At 37.9% G+C, this 20,194-nt stretch overlaps 1 protein-coding gene across 14 annotated transcripts in view; it reads left to right on the forward strand.

Moving 5' to 3' along the window:
* The window catches only part of Mctp1 (multiple C2 domains, transmembrane 1), a 650,923-nt gene that overhangs the window by 249,896 nt on the left and 380,833 nt on the right, over positions 1-20,194 (forward strand). For 13 of the 14 annotated variants that reach the window (XM_006517462.4, XM_006517466.4, XM_006517464.4 and 10 more), the window contains exon 2: positions 9,455-9,569. In XM_006517462.4, coding sequence (XP_006517525.3) covers positions 9,455-9,569 — 115 coding nt within the window. Of the gene's footprint in view, positions 1-134; positions 140-9,454; positions 9,570-20,194 lie in introns of those variants that run through there. The other variant, XM_006517470.3, reaches the window with a different exon arrangement.

Here is a 20,194-nt window from a genome sequence, read left to right on the forward strand (position 1 = left end):
AAATTTTGCTTTTATGCAAATGTACTGTTACTGAGAGAATAGCATTTTCAAACAAGTGCTTTCCCAATTTCCAGAACCATGAACCAAAACAAACTGCTTTCTTTTCTAAATTTTATATGCTGAGATATTTTGTCATAATGTTGGAGAACATATTCAATGGGTAGCATTGGTATATATAAAAGACTTAATTTCTTCTTATTACAGGTTACTAATTATAGAATCTAGGGATCTGGATATGAGTTATTAAATACAAAAATTCTTGATTTCCTTTATGTAATTCTTTAAGAGAAAACAATGATGGTAAAAAGCTCTTTTCAGCTTATGTCATCCATGTGGTAAGAAGTTTCAGCTACTCCCCATCAGGAACTCTTTTGTGAAAACTGCATCATGGAAAAGAGGCATGTGTCAGCCTTCAGGAAGCTTGGAGGGAAATGACAGGAAAGTGAATGTCAAAAATAGCAAAACAAGTCACTAGTGCCTTATAATTGCCATTAAATACTGTGAAATACATTGTCCTGGTTTCCCAGGCAAGCCACTTCAGTAAACAACTGATTGGGTATGTCAGGCAAGACATTCAAAGTAATGAGCATATCTGTTTCAAAGTTATATGCTTGCCTAGTGCTTTGGGAATGTCTTTCTCAATATACCTTTATGTTTGGAAGTTTATAATATATCTTTAATAAAAATTTTTAATTAAAATATAATTATATCATTTGCTACATCCCTTTTCTTCTATCCCAACCTTTCCTGTTCCCTCTTCCCCTGTTTCCTCTCAAAATCTCAGCCTCTTTAGTTGTTATTGTTACATACACACCTATGTACACACCTAAATATATAAATACACAACTTGCTCAGTCTGTTTGATATTACTTGTGTGTAAGTGATTTAGACCTGGCTATTTGGTATTAGATACCCAGTGTAGGGCCTCATCGCTGAGGAGACTAATTCTGCTGTTCTCAGGATTCCTCAGGTTCCTGTAGTTCTTTGATTTGGGAGTGAGATTTTCCTATTCCATGCTAACATGTTTATTAGCATTGTACATCTTCAGGTCTTGTTTAGCCAGTCATACTGTTGAGGTGTCATAGGTGAAGCTCACCTCCTGTTTCTAGAACACAGTGTCCAGAGCGATTTTTAGGTTCCTCTCACTCCTAAAACCTTTCTACCACTCTTGCATAGTGTTCCCTGGGCCTTAGATGCGGAAGGTCTATTATAGATGTACACACTGTAAATGTACACAGATGAATGTGTATGTAGATGAACAACCACAATCAATTGTTCTCTGTACATAGACTTGGGGTTTTCTGAAAATTTTCTCCTGTTGTAAGAGGTTACTTTGATGAGAGGTGAATATTTCATTTACCTGGCTGAGTCCTGATGCAAAAGCCTAAGTAATTATTAAAAGATAATTTATAATAAAACAATAAAATCCTTCTCTAGTCATCCTGATAGCTTTGCAACCACTGTCCAAGCCTGTAGGATAAAGCCTCTAGAGGTCCACTTGAATTTCTGAGGTCCTTCTTTCATAGTGCTGGGGTGCTATTGGAGCCTAATGTGGTGGCCTAGATCTATCATATGCCTCTCTTGATTTCTCTCTTTCATCACTCCATTCAATACTTCCAGAAACTTAGCCCAGACTTCTGCATGACTCATCTGCTTTCCACATCTACCACATTGTGTCAGTTGGCAAATTCAGCTGACTGCTTCTTCTCCTTTTCTCTCAGATCTATCTTTGTTTCTCTGAGCATTGACCAGATCACGCTCTTGTGACTTTAACTGCATGTTTACAAGCATTTTAAAATAATTTCTATATCCACAGAATTATTCCACTTTCATCCATCCTTTTCTCCCTATTAAGGGTAAAGCTGGAGATTTTCTTCATCTCCAGAATCTAATTATTTAGCTAAGAGCAGGAATCAAGAAGTAACAGATGCTAAGTATTTGATAAATGGTCTGTAGGTGTGGCTTCTCTCTCCAAAAGTCCATCAAAGCTTCTTTTTATTAATGGGCTGAAATTTTTCTCAGTGTTGTATCACCATCCTCCAGGTCTTTTCACTGTATATTAGAGCTTTTATGCACAATTTTAATTACTCAGTCCTGGGTTCATGTTGTTTTTTTTTCACTCTTCCAAACAGTCATTTGTCAAAATCCTCCTCATAATTTTAGCCCCTGACCTACCGTCTCTATGAGGCTTCCTTAGATTGTCTTCCCCTTTGTAATAATTGGTCCTGTTCTAAAGGCTGAGTACCTTCATGAGTACTTTCATAATTTACATATAGTTCCTTGATGGATTAAGCTCCATTTCTATCAAGTATAAAGCTACCTGAAGCACTATATTAGGAAGAATTGTAAGGGTATAGTTAGATTCCTCAAGAAAAAGGGCATTAGGTCAGATATCACAGTGAAGAGAGAAAGCAAGAAAACTGCCTGTGTGTTAGGTAACTCGGTTGCAGATCTACATGTTTTTCTAAACCCATGCTGTGTCCTTGAAAAATATGCCCCCAAAACTTCCATTGTAAGTCATGCTCAGTTTATACTTAAATGCTCCAGATCTTTATATTAGAATTTCACATTCTAAAAAAGATAAAACTGGTATTTGAGATGGCATATAATAGTGGAAAATAAACATGTAAGTCCTAATCTATTACAGAAAATGAGCCAGAATTTGTGAAAGACAACAGTCAAAGGCACACTTACAAAGCCAGCTTGACTTATAATGTGGAAGCTGGGAATGCTTGATTAAGACTAATGGTCACATGCAAGTATGCTGGATTCACCTCATGGTTTTGGACATAATCACAACTGTGTCAAAAAGCAGATACACTCACAAGGTCAAATAGAGTTTATCCCTCTAAAATACTGATAATTCAATATTAGAAAAATTACCAAACAAAAAGTTGGTGTAAGTCTATTATAAAATTTATCAGTCAATTTTAAAAGCCCAAGTAAATTAAGAGTACAACAAAAAGCTTAAATCATGTTATTGATAACTTGCTAGAAATACATGACAGACTAGAAGGAAGGGAGCAGAGGGGAAATGATGTGGTATTATAACTTAAAACATTTAAAAATTATTTTTAAGAATCAGATGCAGTTCAGAAGTGCCCAAAATTTCTTTTTTTTTTTTCCTTCAGAAGTGTTATTTATTTCAAAACATGTAATCCATGGAGACAAAAAAATTGAATTTACTATTTTACATACTTGAGAGATAAAACTGTTGACTGCTCTGATTTTTTCTTTGTTATGTGAAGTTTGCCATTGGGAGATCAATTAATACTGTATGTCAGTTTGCTTTTCTGTTGAGTCTGACATCTAATGTATGTATTTAACAAAAATTATACATTTCACCAGAATAAATGATTCTAAATAAATATTTGGCTATTGGTCTTTGCAGAATTGGAATATGTATAAGATAATCCGAGTTACATGAATGATTTGTAGGAAATGTAGTATTCTCATATTTCTTGATGCAATGAGTTACAAGATTTGTATTATTTGAGCATGTCATAGTCTGAGTCAGACTCACGTGTTAACAATAGTCCTGTAGATGGTGGCTAAGGAAATGTTTAGATAGGTACCTTTAGGCAACTCCATATGAAAATTAACTTAACAGTATTTCAAAAGAGATTATGGGAAAAAACTTGATATTTATGTATCTTTTTTTTCCCTGCAGTTTCTTTATTTTTTTTTTATTTTATTTTTTTTCCATTTTTTATTAGGTATTTAACTCATTTACATTTCCAATGCTATACCAAAAGTCCCCCATATCCACCCACCCCCACTCCCCTGCCCACCCACTCCCCCTTTTTGGCCCTGGTGTTCCCCTGTACTGGGGCATATAAAGTTTGCGTGTCCAATGGGCCTCTCTTTCCAGTGATGGCCGACTAGGCCATCTTTTGATACATATGCAGCTAGAGTCAAGAGCTCCGGGGTACTGGTTAGTTCATAATGTTGATCCACCTATAGGGTTGCAGATCCCTTTAGCTCCTTGGGTACTTTCTCTAGCTCCTCCATTGGGAGCCCTGTGATCCATCCATTAGCTGACTGTGAGCATCCACTTCTGTGTTTGCTAGGCCCCGGCATAGTCTCACAAGAGACAGCTACATCTGGGTCCTTTCAATAAAATCTTGCTAGTGTATGCAATGGTGTCAGCGTTTGGATGCTGATTATGGGGTGGATCCCTGGATATGGCAGTCTCTACATGGTCCATCCTTTCATCTCAGCTCCAAACTTTGTCTCTGTAACTCCTTCTATGGGTGTTTTGTTCCCAAATCTAAGGAGGGGCATAGTGTCCACACTTCAGTCTTCATTCTTCTTGAGTTTCATGTGTTTAGCAAATTATATCTTATATCTTGGGTATCCTAGGTTTGGGGCTAATATCCACTTATCAGTGAGTACATATTGTGTGAGTTTCTTTGTGAATGTGTTACCTCACTCAGGATGATGCCCTCCAGGTCCATCCATTTGGCTAGGAATTTCATAAATTCATTCTTTTTAATAGCTGAGTAGTACTCCATTGTGTAGATGTACCACATTTTCTGTATCCATTCCTCTGTTGAGGGGCATCTAGGTTCTTTCCAGCTTCTGGCTATTATAAATAAGGCTGCTATGAACATAGTGGAGCATGTGTCCTTCTTACCAGTTGGGGCATCTTCTGGATATATGCCCAGGAGAGGTATTGCTGGATCCTCCGGTAGTACTATGTCCAGTTTTCTGAGGAACCGCCAGACTGATTTCCAGAGTGGTTGTACAAGCCTGCACTCCCACCAACAATGGAGGAGTGTTCCTCTTTCTCCACATCCACGCCAGCATCTGCTGTCACCTGAATTTTTGATCTTAGCCATTCTGACTGGTGTGATGTGGAATCTCAGGGTTGTTTTGATTTGCATTTCCCTGATGATTAAGGATGTTGAACATTTTTTCAAGTGCTTCTCTGCCATTCGGTATTCCTCAGGTGAGAATTCTTTGTTCAGTTCTGAGCCCCATTTTTTAATGGGGTTATTTGATTTTCTGAAGTCCACCTTCTTGAGTTCTTTATATATGTTGGATATTAGTCCCCTATCTGATTTAGGATAGGTAAAGATCCTTTCCCAATCTGTTGGTGGTCTTTTTGTCTTATTGACGGTGTCTTTTGCCTTGCAGAAACTTTGGAGTTTCATTAGGTCCCATTTGTCAATTCTCGATCTTACAGCACAAGCCATTGCTGTTCTGTTCAGGAATTTTTCCCCTGTGCCCATATCTTCAAGGCTTTTCCCCACTTTCTCCTCTATAAGTTTCAGTGTCTCTGGTTTTATGTGAAGTTCCTTGATCCACTTAGATTTGACCTTAGTACAAGGAGATAAGTATGGATCGATTCGCATTCTTCTACACGATAACAACCAGTTGTGCCAGCACCAATTGTTGAAAATGCTGTCTTTCTTCCACTGGATGGTTTTAGCTCCCTTGTCGAAGATCAAGTGACCATAGGTGTGTGGGTTCATTTCTGGGTCTTCAATTCTATTCCATTGGTCTACTTGTCTGTCTCCATACCAGTACCATGCAGTTTTTATCACAATTGCTCTGTAGTAAAGCTTTAGGTCTGGCATGGTGATTCCGCCAGACAAAATTTCTATTATAAACAGTATTTTAGAAAAACAACAAAATTACAAAATAAGCAACCAAAATATTACAAAAGAATAAAGCACATATTACATTATATGCAGAAGGTTTTTGTACACGAATTGCAGAAAGAAAGTAGATAAAAATTACTATAGAAAAATCATGTGTTCATTAGATCAGAAATAAACTGATCAAAATGGAAATTGAAAAAATCATTCCATTTATAATAGAGGAGAAAGACCCGGTTAACATTCAAGAATAAAATTAGATAGAGGTAGAACAAATATGAAGAATATAATATTGTATTATTAAAGGTCACAAAAGAGAACCTAGACGAACTGGAGAGTTATATTTCCCTTGAGAGTATGTAATTTATGAAATTATCAACATTTCTCATATTGATGTAGAAATTCAAGGCAGGTTATGAGAATATCACGCTTTTATTTCTCATGTAAAACTAATAACCTCAATGTGTTTGAGTGATTGCTATATATCAGATGCTATTTTTAACATTTTTATGGGTATTCAAGCCCACAATGTATTGCTATTAATGTCATCTTATTTCCTAAATAAGAAAGCCGAAGTAAAGGCAAGTCACATGACTGCTGTAAGTGACAGAAAAAGGAAGTTTAACAACTAACCCCAACTAGCTGGCTCAGCAAAACCAGAAAGAGTGAAAATACAATGATCATTAAGAAACATTTAGACAACAAACATGAAGATTTGTACACATTCTAACAAGTATTAGAATTCAGTCTTTTATGCAAATGATTTGGAATGAACACAGAAATAAACATTAGAGGGAAATCCCATGTATAGCCAAGTGTACTTGGGAACTTATAGAAATTTACAGGTACCAGCTGCCAACCATGCGCCAGGGGATGGCCCTATTCCCAAGAGAGCATGGGCAGAACAAATTGTACTTAGGTATTTTAAAAAGAGAGAGTTTAGCAATGGAGGCACGAAGAGGTAAAGAGTGAATCTGGGAGTTAGGTGATGAGTAGAGGCTGAACGTTTTCAAAATGCATCATGTAAGATTTTCCAAGAGTTAATACAATATTATGGTTAAGAGAGAAAAGTTTCCATTTTATAGAGTATATTTAAATTGTACCTTTGGTAGTTTAAAGAACTACATAAAAATAAAAATTATAAGATGATTTTTAACTATGTAAGTAATTATGATGGTATGCTAAAAATTAAGAAACTATGAAATGTAGAAATTACTGAGGGAATAAGACAGCTTTAACTGCTCAGTAGTCTGATGTCACCACATATAACATGTGCAAAGATCAAAGACAGAGGACAAACCAAGAAAAAATATTTACAACAAAACAAAAATTATTACCATGTGCAGGGTTGAGGGGAAGGGGGGAAAAGAATAAAAACCTTCAGTTATTAGAGGAATATGTATAGAGTCCCAATATGTAGAAACAATGACTATATAGCTTGATAGTAACACTGAAGTATAATTTGAAAATTTATTAAATTTTTAACCACAAAGCAATATATATATATATATATATAATGATTATAGATGGAGTGAGAGCTCTATGAACTGACTTATTTCACTAATAATTTTGATAATAAATGAAGTTCAAATCATTCTATTGTATGCCAGAAAATAATAAAATTTTCTTTATTAACTACACATCAAGACAGTGAAAACAAGTACAGAAGGGAAGGGGATGGAGGAAGGCATGCTCTTGGTATTGCGAAAATCATATGCCCCAGTACAGGGGAATGCCAGGGTCAGGAGGCAGGGGGTATGTGGGTTGGGGAGCAGGGCGGGGGGAGGGTATAGAGGGCTTTGGGGATAGCATTTGAAATGTAAATGAAGAAAATATCTAATAAAGTAAAAGAAAAGAGGAAGGTAGGGAGGGAGGGGAGAGGGAAATATTGATTTATTGGTCTAAAAGTACCTGTGTTATGTTTTCTTAAATAAACTGTGAATAATAGAAAACTTATGCTAACATTGTTCAAGCTGAAAACTAAACCTGACATGTATATGAGTCACTATGTATCTTTGCGTATGCTTGAGTAAAGCTTGGAAGACTATGAAAGATTATACCTCAAACTGTTAAATTAGGTCATCACTGGTCTGCTGTTCGAAGCCTGGGCTTGTATTGTGCTTGTAGGAATTGCAGGAAAAGACATCTGGGAGATGTGGTGCAGAATACTTGAGATTTAGCAGCTCTTTGGGTGTGAGTAGGAGGCAAATGAAGAAGTCAAAGAAGGCTCAAACGTTCCGGGCTGGGAGCCTTGGGACTGCAGCCACCCTTTATGGAGGCAAGGATATTATGGGAACAGAATGAATTCTTTTCATTTTTACCAGAGGAGAGATGATAATTCACGTGCCAATCAAAGCAACAGTGCACCTTTTAAGTGATAATTGTTCCAAAATGAAGGCTTTCTACCCGGATCTTAAAACCTCAAATAAAGCACTGATTCAATTAAAGGGTGACTTTGCAGTATGTGAATTATAGCTCAGTAAAGTTTTTTGATGCTGCTTTATAATTGCACTTCCTGTGAATTATGGTACTGGGAGCCATATTGCTCACTACTGCTTTTTCTTACTCATGCAAATTTTAAAATTAAAGAACATCCCTGTTTTTAATCAGAAAAGAAATGAGAATATTAAATAATCTCAAACCTGGGAAGAAAGTAAGTTCTTAGGCTGTATACAAACTAGCTAAAACTACAAAATATAAAGTGTACAATTTCTGTTAAGCATTATTGTTTAAAATATTCCATTAGGCAACCCTACTGAAATCTCTCAGTTTATATATAACATGCACACTTTGATTCCAAAGAAAGAAGCATTAGAAACTGAGTTCCAATGTGAATTTGTTTCTTGTAAGTACTGCCAACATGCTAGGAGAGTTTATTTCAATATAATTATTATTCTTCATTTACATTTCAAATGCTATCCTGAACGTTCCCTATACCCTCCCCCCTCCCTGCTCCCCAACCCACCCATTCCTGCTTCCTGGCCCTGGCATTCCCTTGTACTGGGGCATATAATCTTCACAAGACCCAGGGCCTCTCCTCCCATTGATGGCCTACTAGGTCATCCCCTGCTACATATACAGCTAGAGACACAAGCTCTGGGGGTACTGGTTAGTTCATATTGTTGATCCTCCTATAGGGTTGCAGACCCCTTTAGTTCCTTGGGTGCTTTCTCTAGCTCCTTTATTAGGGGCCCTGTGTTCCATCCAATAGATGACTATAAACATCCACTTCTGTATTTGCCAGGCACTGGCATAGCCTCACCAGAGAGAGTTATATCAAGGTCCTGTCAGCAAAATCTTTCTGGCATATGCAATAGTGTCTGGGTTTGGTGGTTATTTATGGGATGGATCCCCAGGTGAGGCAGTCTCTGGATGGTTCTTGTATCATATTTTATATTGGGTAGAAGTGTATAATCCACCAGCAGGAGACTCTGCATAAATGAATGAGTCAATACAATCATCAAAATAAATCCTTTAATTTTAATTCACAGTTATGTATAAGGCAACTTCGTTTGCACATCTTCATTTTCCATTTGTCATTCACTGTACTTTTAACTTTACACACTATTTCTCTGTTAATTTCCCTTAAGTAAATTATATAATCGTCCATAGGCAATGCTTTTCATACTGAAATCACCAGCTGTAAACAGAGTTAAAATAGATGTTACTATTGTACTTTCATTTTGAATCTAAAGGCTTTCATGAATTTTAAATTTTTTACAGAGTTTGATTTGGTTGATTTCATTGGCTAATTTTCATAATTTTTTTAAAACTTCATGCAGCCTCCTATTGAAGAAATTAGAATGAAGAAAATAAGCTTAGTACTTATTTGTGTATTTCTTATTTTCCAGAAAATAAGTACAGTTGGAAACAGTAATGCAGATGTCCCTTTGGCTGATCCCGGAATGTACCAGTTGGATATCACACTAAGAAGGGGTCAAAGTTTAGCTGCCCGTGATCGAGGAGGTAAGAAGTTAAGAACACTATTGTTCAAAGCTTTCTCTATGTGCTTCTGACAGAGTGTGTTTTCTTCATGATTGCCAATGTTTTAAAAACTTCACTGTAATACAGCTTCCACAAGTTTGGGATTCAAAGACTTTAATATGTGACTTGACTTCTCTGACATGGAAGATATGGGCTCCACATTCTGACATAGTTGGTGAGGTTCCAGCCAAATCTTATACAATATAGATTCTACAGGCATGGCATCAGTAACTGGTGAGATATACATTCACATATTAAGGTATACATGTACACAGGGGAGCATACATTCAAATAGGTGAGATATACATGTGCATATGTGAGCATACATTCACATAGGGAAAATATGAATATGCATAGGAAGGCATACATTTATAAAATAATGGGTGCATTAACATGGGTAAGGTATACATTTGCATAATTGAAGCACACATATATAGTTGAGCAACATTTTCTATAAAAAATGTAAATTTATACAGGTGAAACATAGTCTTACATAAGTAAGGCATGCATTTAAGTAAGTGAGAAATGCATACATTGATATATTACATAGGTTGACATACATTTACATATTTGAGTATACATTTACACAGGTAAGGCATGCACTTACCTATTAACGTGAATATTAATGTGAATGAAACAGACATCATTTACATGGACAAGGTATACATTTACATAGGTGGGGTGTTCTTTTACACAGATGAAACAGACTTATATAAGTCAATCTACACTTATATAGGTTTATACTTTATAGTCTATATTGTATTATAATTATATATATCATATATATATGTATATATATATGCATTATATATTTATAAATATATGGCTTTATCCATATTCTACATTAATATATTGTTTAAGTGATCATTTATTTATATAATTAAGGCATATATTTATATAAGCTAGACATATATTTACATAGGTGAGCATATATGTACCTAGATGAGACATACAGCTACATAGGCAAGCATATGTTTACATTAGAATCGTTGTCAGAAATTAGCTTTTGGTAGAAAAGGTTCTTTGTTACCTGAAATTGCTCAGTTTAATCAGCTCTGAGAGTGAGATTTGAAACATCTCCTGGGAATTTGAAGGTCTTAATCAGCAGCTGTCTGAAGCTCAATTGGATGTCTTCCTGGTGAGTGTACAGAAATTTGTAGCAGCATTAAGGGGAAGGCAGCCAGTACCTTTTAGTTCTCAGATTTCATATTCCTAGGCAATTTCTTGATGAATTAGTCTGGGCACACAAGAGCTTTCTAGAATAGAGGCACAATCATGGAAAGAGACCAATAAACTGGGTAGCAGCCTGAGATAATTGTCACTACCTGCTGTGACCATTATTACAGGAATTACAGAGTCCAGAGGCCTGGGGACCCCACACCTTCTGGAAGCTAAGTTGAGATATAACTACATCCATCAGAATGAGGGATAGTCTCCAAGCCTGGGCTCGCTCAGCATCAGATGACAGAGAGGCTCCTGATGATATGACTCTTTTGCCACTGTACCTCAATTAATATCTACACTTAAGAAGTTGAAGAAACTAGATTAGGAACACAGACTCTCTTTGCTATCCCTTGTCTCTGAGTGATAAATTATTTAATTTAATAATTATTTTTCATAACTAGACACCTTAAAATGTAAGTAAACAAGGGATACTTTTATAGAATTAACCATCTGCTCTAGAAGCTAATGAAAAATGTTTATTGAGTCTTACTGCCTCAGAAGTTGCACTTAAGATAAACAAACTAAGATAAATAATATATAGTTAGCACCATTTCATAGAAAATTTTTATTATTCAAAGTGATCTCAAATTGAGTAATTTGATCTAAAATAGAATTAGATCAGGAAATAATATCAACCTTTTAATTCCAGGTCTGTTTCTAACATTGTTAAACACATAGACACATAACTATATATTGTAGCATTATTTATAGTTATATAATTATTAAAACATTAAACCCTCAAGTAGGTGTATAGTTGAAGAAACTATAGATCATTCACACAAAGGATATCCTGTCATTGTGTGTGTGTGTGTGTGTGTGTGTGTGTGTGTATGTGTGTGAAAGAGAGAGAGAGAGAGAGAGAGAGAGAGAGAGAGAGAGAGATACCTAGAAGTTAATGTGAAATTTTTACAGAGAAATTATTACGTTTATGTAACAAAACAAAACAAAAAAGGTGTCAGTAGAATGCAATATTTCTTGTAGGAAATAAAGAGCTGTAACAAATCAGGCATTGTCTACTAATTTGCACAAAAGAAATACAGGAGGAAAAAGTTGGACTCTAATGAGATTGGTAAGAGTTAGACTATAAGTGAGAACAGTTAGCAAGAATAGGGACAAGAACGAATAGGTGAGGAGAAAGGAACATTTCTCTAAGAAAATTCTTCTTCCAGTACAGTTCTCCCTAGACTGCAAACCAAAACATCAAGATCAAGAGGACTGTGCAGAAATATGCTTCAGAGCATGAGTCTCAATTTTGAAAGTATGCTAAATAAGCTACATGTAAATATGCTGAGAGCCAACTAGCAAACAAGTAAATATACTATAGATACTGAGACCTAAATATCTCAGTAGGAAAAATGATATTTAAATATAGAAAAGGGAAATGCAATACTAAGTCCTGATATACCACAGATATAATTTTGCATTGTTATGTGCGTGTGTGTGTTGAGGTACCTAGAAATACAAATGGTTAAACGTGTGTTTGTGTGTCCTGCACCTGTCTGCTAAGGAGGCCTAGAAACAATAGCAGGTGTAATAACAACAACATGTAATTAACACACAAAAGGTCCGAATCTTTGTTCCTAAATACAATTTCTCTAATGCAAGTGGTCAGGACTTTTTGAGAAATGATTAATTATAGATCTGGGTAGAAAAAAAATACAAGATGAGCTTGGAACATTTTGCATTGAAAACAAGTATATATATATATATTGCTAGCAGAATGATAAACACATGAGCGACTTCAAAGAAACCAGTAATGACTACAAGTGAGACTGTTTCAGGAGAGTGTTAATGATGCTTCTAGTGTATGAATATAGAAGGAAATTTATCTACCATAGTATAGTAGTGAATCAATGATTGAGTATATGAATAGGAAGCAGAAGAAAACAGCTTTCATAATGGTGGAATTGTGGTAGAAAAATATAGAATGAAAGATACAAATAGTAAGCCACCATTTAAGGGCATCACTGTCACAACATTTCCTGGTAGAAACTGTCAGTGGATACTAAAATTGCATGTAAAAGTTTATGAGTAGTTCCAAGTATAACTTTGGAGGAGGCTGTCCTGGCCAAGTTACAATGTACAGGTAATTGCCATTGGCAATGGTGAGATGTATAAGTAGCACTCGCTTCAGATAAAATGCACCAAGAGATGCAAACCAGGTTTGTGTGCATATGCGTCAAAAGGTTCAACATATTTATACATGTATAATCTTGGAAAACTCTTTCATCATAGGTTTGATGCAATCTGTTTGAGCATAGTGATCCCTACCCTTAAGACACTGTGTAGTCTTTCTCTTATTCCTCTTTTTAAAATTATTAATGTATATTTAGAATGATGGATTTCATTATTATATTTTCTAAAGTGTATCATGTGGACTAGCATTCACCCTATTACCATTTCTTGAGTAACATATAAAATATACTAAGTACGCATTTAAATCTAGATTCTCTGTCCTACCATACCCTGTTTCACCATGGTTCCCAGTCCAGATTTCATTTGCACATAGTACTGTCTTTCTTAGAGTATCAAGTTATTCTCAGAGAGAAGCGTGAAACAAGGCTCAAGAGAATGGTAATGCTATGTATTGAAGTACTTAGCAGGGAAGAAAAATATACCATATATTTAAAATGCTAATTTCAACCTAACCCAGTCAATTTATTTTTCTTGGAAATCATTTTAACTGTGTTGGATGTGTGTGTGTGTGTGTGTGTGTGTGTGTGTGTGTGTGTGTGTGTGTGTGTGCAAGCATTGTGCACTTGTGTGTGTCTGTGCCTGTGCATGCTTGTTTGTGTGTGTATGGTGTTTTATTTATGTATGTGTGTGTGTGTGTGTGTGTGTGTGTTTGAAAGTTCATGAAGGTGATTACGATCTCAGAGAAAGTATTAGATTCCTAGGAGCTGTAATTAGACGGTGCAGAGGCTTGATGTTGGTGCCAGGGACTGAACTATAGTTCTCTGTACAAATAGCAAGTTCTCATAACTGCTATCCTACTTGAAGTCTATTGCTGTGATTAAAAAACATGAGCAAATGCAATTAGAAGAAAGGGTTTATTTAATGAACATGACTCAAGCTCAGCCCACCACTGAGAAAAATCAAGGCAGGAGCTCAAACAGGGCAAGAACCTTGAAGCATGAACTAAAGCAGAGATCTTGGAGGACTGTTGCTTACTGCCTTGCTCTCCATGGTTTGCTGAACCTGCATTCTTACACAACCTAGGACCTGAACAGGTGGTACTGCTACTCAGAGACTAAGATTATATCCTGTATGTAGGGCAGTGGGTGTATGGGAATAAAGCGAGTGGGAGAAAACCCACAACACACCTGAGTAACAGTGATCTGGGTGGGCAGACATAGGAGGACTGCCTGAATGCTTTCCACGAGGCCCCCGGGTGAGTGTCTGGCTGTGGGAAGCCATGGAACCCAACATGCTAGGGGGTGAAAAGGGGCAGTCAGAGGTCTCTGGGCCTCACTGAGGCCAGAGATAACAGGTTCTCAGTATTGCGCATCCCAGACACTGCTGGTCATGGAGGAAGAGCTGAGAACAAAGTGGAGGCCTGGGGGGTGTGGGGTGTGGCTTGGTCGTCCCTGGGGCCGAAGGGAAGAGAGGGCAGGGAGAGAGGGGGCTCTGGGTGGTTCCCACGCAAGTGAGAGTCCGTGGTCTGGACTGTGGCTGGAGCGCCAGAAGGCCTTCCAGTGGGAGGCTAGACATGGCTCTTTAGGGGAAAGCCTATCCCATCATTCAAGCACGGCGGGCTTTGATGAGCAGAGACAGTCTATAGTTTTAGAGCTTAATTGTAGAAAGACAGGGAGAAAGATAGAAGGTAAAAGAAAGAGAGGGACTGGCTATGGTCACATGGTAAGAGGGGGACAGGAGAGCTAGAGATAAGAGTAAGAAAGGTGAGAATTTAAGAGAGCAAGGAGGGGCCAAGCAGCTCCTTTTATAGTGGGCTGGACTACCTTGCTGTCAGGTAACTGTGGGGAGGAGCATACCTGGGTATTGTCAGGTAACTGTTGGGTGGAGTCTAGCCAGAATGCCAGGAGCTTGGGGTTTTGTCTGTGTGACTGACAGTTGGGGGCTCTGTGGTGTCAGGCACCTATCTCTGGGAATGTGGCTCACTGTTCCGTCCCTTGTGGAGTCTTCTACTGCATCTCTGGAGTAAGCCCCGTTCAATCAAAATAGGCTGCCTTTCATGGCCCCACACCTATAGACTTGCCTAGAGTTCAATTTTATGAAAGTGTGAATCTCAATTGAGATTCTTTTCTCAGATGGATCCTAAATTGTGTCAAGTTGACAGAAAACTAACCATTGCAACTGCTGAGCTGAGCCATGTCTCTCCAGCCCCCCAATTTTTTTTTTTTTAGGTAGAAGAAAAAGAAAAACCTGAGCTAAGTTTATGATTGACTGTCTTGAATAAAAGATGGGTAGTATCAGGTTATATTAGATTTGTAATATAATACTGTGTTTAATTGGTAGGGCAACTAAATGTGACGAACTTAAAGTGAGTGGGCAGCTAGAAAGCTCTGAAGTTATGAAGGAATATGGCTTAGATTAAGGACTTGGATTTTTTTATATATTTGGATTGGCTTACATGGATGTGTGTGCAGTACATATCTGTAGTGTCTCAACAGACCAAATGAGAGTATCACAGCCTCTTGGAATTAGAGTTACAAACTATTATTACTTGTCATGTTGGTGCTGGAAAGAAAATCCTGGTTTTCTAGACAAACAGTGCTCTTAACCACTGTGCCTTTTATTAAGCCATTTGAACTTGGATTTTAAGTGTGAAAACAGAAAAGGAAAGGAATATGAGAGAAGGGTTAGAGGAATACCAACAATGACTTGGGATGTTTGAAACAGAGCTGAGTAAATGGGGTGAAAGAAAGGAAGGAAGAAGAATTATAGAAGTTTTAGTTCGTGGCACTCATGGTGCCTGGGAGCAATGCAAAGATTAGAAAAAGATGGCTACAAACACTTGTGTAACTGTTAGAATTAACAGCAATCACACTTTATTATTTATTACAATGCTGCCTTCATATACTGCCAAGAAAGATCCAGATGCCTATATTCTCTGAACCTCACATTACATATTCACAGGGGAATGGAAAGAATACCACATTTGTCATCACAGTCAACATCCCTATAATGTTCCAATTTTGTTAGTGTAGAATCATATTCACCAGTCATTGAGGTATGCTGGGTACTCTGAACTGGCCATTGTTTTTCTTTTTATTTGTGGGAAGTGCCAATGCACCACTCAGGGGTGGGAGAGAGAATGCAGTCTAAGTGTGGGGGGCACAGCCCAGATGAGGCAAGCTGAGGCTGAGGAGGCAGGGGTTCCCAAACTCCCAGGCATCCAATCATTACTAGAAATCATGTGGAGTTGGGAACAAAGGGGGCCTGTGATTAGGCCAGGTCAGGGAGAGGGGGAACTCTGGCTTAGCTCTGGGGGTGAGTGTCTGGGAATGCAGAGGGGCCTTCTGCTGAGATTAGGTGGTGAGGCTCTGTATGACGAAGGCTTTACCCCCATGGTAGGTCTTGAAGAGAGAGACAGTCCTTGTTTGTCCACACTGTTTATTCATTGTTCATCATGGAAAATGGGTGCATACTCTTCACTTAGTGTGAGCCAGAGATTTCCTTTTGCAGGAAGGAATGTCCAGGAAGGGAAGCTTATTGGCTAAACCCTCCGGGCTGGCCTATATAGATACCTCACTGGCATAGAACTCTGTGCTAAGTGACTAGTGGTTACAGTCTTCCCATGGGGGTTGTAGTCATGAGCTCCAGATCAGGAGCCCTGTTTGGAACCAGGTGAAACTCCTATTGTCCTCAGGTCTTATGAACCCACTCAATCTTCCCAGTCTTTGTTGATAATGGTTCCCCTTACCCCACAGGCTTCTCTGTTTTAGCTCTAAGTGTTTTGGAGCTCTCTCTGTAGACTTGGATGGCCTCAAACTCAGAGATCCACTTGCCTCTGCCTTTGCCTCTGTCTCTTGAGTGCCACCACCACCCAGCTATTTATGTGTTTTTTAAAGAAACCAAAATTCCAGAATTCTCACTATATTGCATGTCTAAGTTGAAAAATACTCTGCACATTTTCTTAACTGTGTGACTTTGAGTGAGGAGCATAGCCTTTCTCCTTTAATGATAAGGTCCAGGTTTAGTAAATGGAAATACAGTCTATTTTTATGTAAATAATATATTATCTTTTGTTCATATATGTATAAATCTCAAGTAATATGTAAGGCATACTAATACTAAAAATATTTATTCTTTATCTGAAAGATGATTATCATTTTTTTCTTGTAATTCCATTCAACTTTTAGAAAGACATCATCTAAAATATAATTAGATTGGACTTTTCAGGAGATAAACCTTTTGGCTGAGACATCCATACTGTTGTCTGTCATAGTTTGAATGTGATGTGTTCTAAGCAGGCTGTTTGTACTATGTGTAAATAAAGAGCAATTTATTTATTTATTTATTTTATGCATGTCACAAATCTAGACAGATGTTTCTGCCTTTTTCATTGGCAATAAAAATCTATAGGACAGAACATAAAACAAGAATCATTTTGCTTAATCTGAAAAGAAAGTATAATAGGCAAAAGAAACTTATTCTTTTTTTTCTTTTTTTAATTAGGTATTTTCTTCATTTACATTTCCAATGCTATCCCAAAAGTCCCCCATACCCTCCTCCCCCATTCTCTTCCCCCCGACACACACTCCCACTTCTTGGCCCTGGCGTTCCCCTGTACTTAGGCATATAAAGTTTGCAAGACCAATGGACCTCTCTTTCCACTGATGGCCGACTAGGCCATCTTCTAATACATATGCAGCTAGAGACACAAGCTCCAGGGAGTACTGGTTAGTTCATATTGTTGTTCCACCTATAGGGTTGCAGATCCCTTTAGCTCCTTGGGTACTTTCTCTAGCTCCTCCATTGGGGGCCCTGTGATGTCCCGAGCTATCGTTCTCGCTGGCAAGAACACACTCAGACAACCGGATTCTTCTGCGGCAAGCTTTATTGCTTCTTAAGGAGGGAAGACCCAGACCCCGGAAAATGGTGCTGCTTATATAGCCCTCTGCGTGGTGTTTCAGCTCCTGATTTGTTGCTCGCCCATCACCCCATTACTATGCCCAGAGATGGGCAGTGACTAGGCATGAGTTCACTCTTGCATTTGCACACAAGGCTTGTTTACTAGTTAGGCACAGCGGAAGCCAGCTCCATCTTATAATGGTGATTGCTCGCGGCACGGCTCTCCACACTGTGATCCATCCAATAGCTGACTGTGAGCATCCACTTCTGTGTTTGCTAGGCCCAAGAATAGCATAAAGAGAAATTTAGATAAGTATATCTGTTAATAACAATTCCCTCCCCTTTAATATTCTGTAGTGTGGATCATGGAGGATATATTGATTTCCTAGAATTGCCCTAACAGATCACCACATGCAAAAGGCCCAGAGCAACGGGAAAGCACTAACTCAGAGGTTTTGAAGTGAAGAATTTAAAAATCACATATAGCAAGGCAAACTCTTTTTGGGTTTTCTGGGAAATAATTGCAGTTTTTACCTTGCTTCTTCTATGGGTCAAGCAGTTCTTGATTTATAGGGATATCACCCTAATATCTGACTCTGTCCTCACATGCTTTTCTTCTCTGTGCCATCAGCCCTCATGTCCCCATCTCTTTTCCCTTGTAAGGATAAAATCATCAGAGTCTACCCTATTTCCAGAATGATATCCTCACAAAACTGAGATTAATTATACCTTCAAACACCTTATTTCCAAGTGAGGTAATAGCCACAAACACTGGGGATTAGTACATATATGCTATGAGGACACCTAAGTTAACTTGCTATAGCAGTGATTCTCAACTGGTGGGTCAAAAGCCCTGGGGGTAGGGGGATCATATGGCCACTTCACAGAAGTCACATATTAAATATTCTGTATGCAGGTGTTTATATTAGAAGTTATAACAGTGGCAAAGTTACAGTTTTAAAGTGGCATTGAGAATAATTTTATGGTTGGGGATCACCACAACTTGATACACTGTATTAAAGGGTTGTATCATTACGGAAGTTGAGAACCACTCTACTACAGGTTATTCCTTTTCTTTGTGTCCTAGGAATAAATTTAAATAAACAAAAAAAGTTGTCTTTTTATTTGTAACATTGTTATAAATTCTACAATTTGTGGACCTAGAGATCTCCATCAGGGCACCTGTAGCTGCTGGAGTCTGTTCTAAGCCTTGTGTCATTGCTCATAAAGAATTTCCAAGACAATGAAAACTATGTTGTCAGGGTGGACTAAGAAACCTAGAAACTGACAGATAGGCATGCCCTGGCAGAGCCTCTCAGGAGACAGCTATATCAGGCTCTTGTCAGTAAGCACTTGTTGTCATCCACAACAGTGTCTGGGTTTGGTAACTGTATATGGGATGGATCCCCAGGTGGGACAGTCACTGGATGACCATTTCTTCAGTTTCTACTCCACACTTTGTCTGTTTATCTCCTCCCATGGGTATTTTGATCCCCTTTCTAAGAAGGACTGAAGTATCCACACTGGGGTCTTCCTTCTTGTGCTTCATGTGGTCTGTGAATTGTATCTTGGGTATTTCGAAATTCTGGACTAATATCCACACATCAGTGAGTGCATACCCTGTGTGTTGTTTTGTGATTCTGTTACCTCACCCAGGATGATATTTTCTAGTTCCATCCATTTGCCTAAGAACTTCATGAATTCATCATTTTTAATAGCTGAGTAGTAATCTATTATATAAATGTATGACATTTTCTGTATACATTACACTGTTGAGGGCCATCTGGGTTCTTTCCAGCTTCTGGCTATTATAAATAAGGCTGCTATGAAATACTGGAGCATGTGTCCTTATTACATGTTGGAGCATCTTCTGGGTATATGTCCAGGAGTGGTATAGCTGGGTCCTCTGGTAGTACTATGTCCAATTTTCGGAGGTACTGCCAAACTGATTTCCAGAGTGGTTGCACCAGCTTGCAATCCCATAGACAATGGAGGACTATTTCTCTTTCTCCACATCCTCGCCAGCATCTGTTGTCACCTGAATTTTTGATCTTAGCCATTCTGACTAGTGTGAGATGGAATCTCGGGGTTGTTTTGATTTGCATTTCCCTGATGACTAAGGATGTTGAATATTTCTTAGCTTACTTCTTGGCCATTTGATTTTCTCAGCTCAGAATTCTCTTTTTAGCTCTGTTCCTCATTTTTAATGGGGTTATTTGGTCCTCTAGAGTCTAACTTCTTAAGTTATTTGTATATATTGGATATTATCCCTCTATCATATATAGGGTTGGTAAAGATCTTTTCCCAATCTGATGGCTGCAATTTTGTCCTATGGACAGTGTCTTTTG

The sequence above is a fragment of the Mus musculus genome, chromosome 13 (assembly GCF_000001635.26).
Source record: "Mus musculus strain C57BL/6J chromosome 13, GRCm38.p6 C57BL/6J".
NCBI classification, from domain to species: domain Eukaryota; kingdom Metazoa; phylum Chordata; class Mammalia; order Rodentia; family Muridae; genus Mus; species Mus musculus.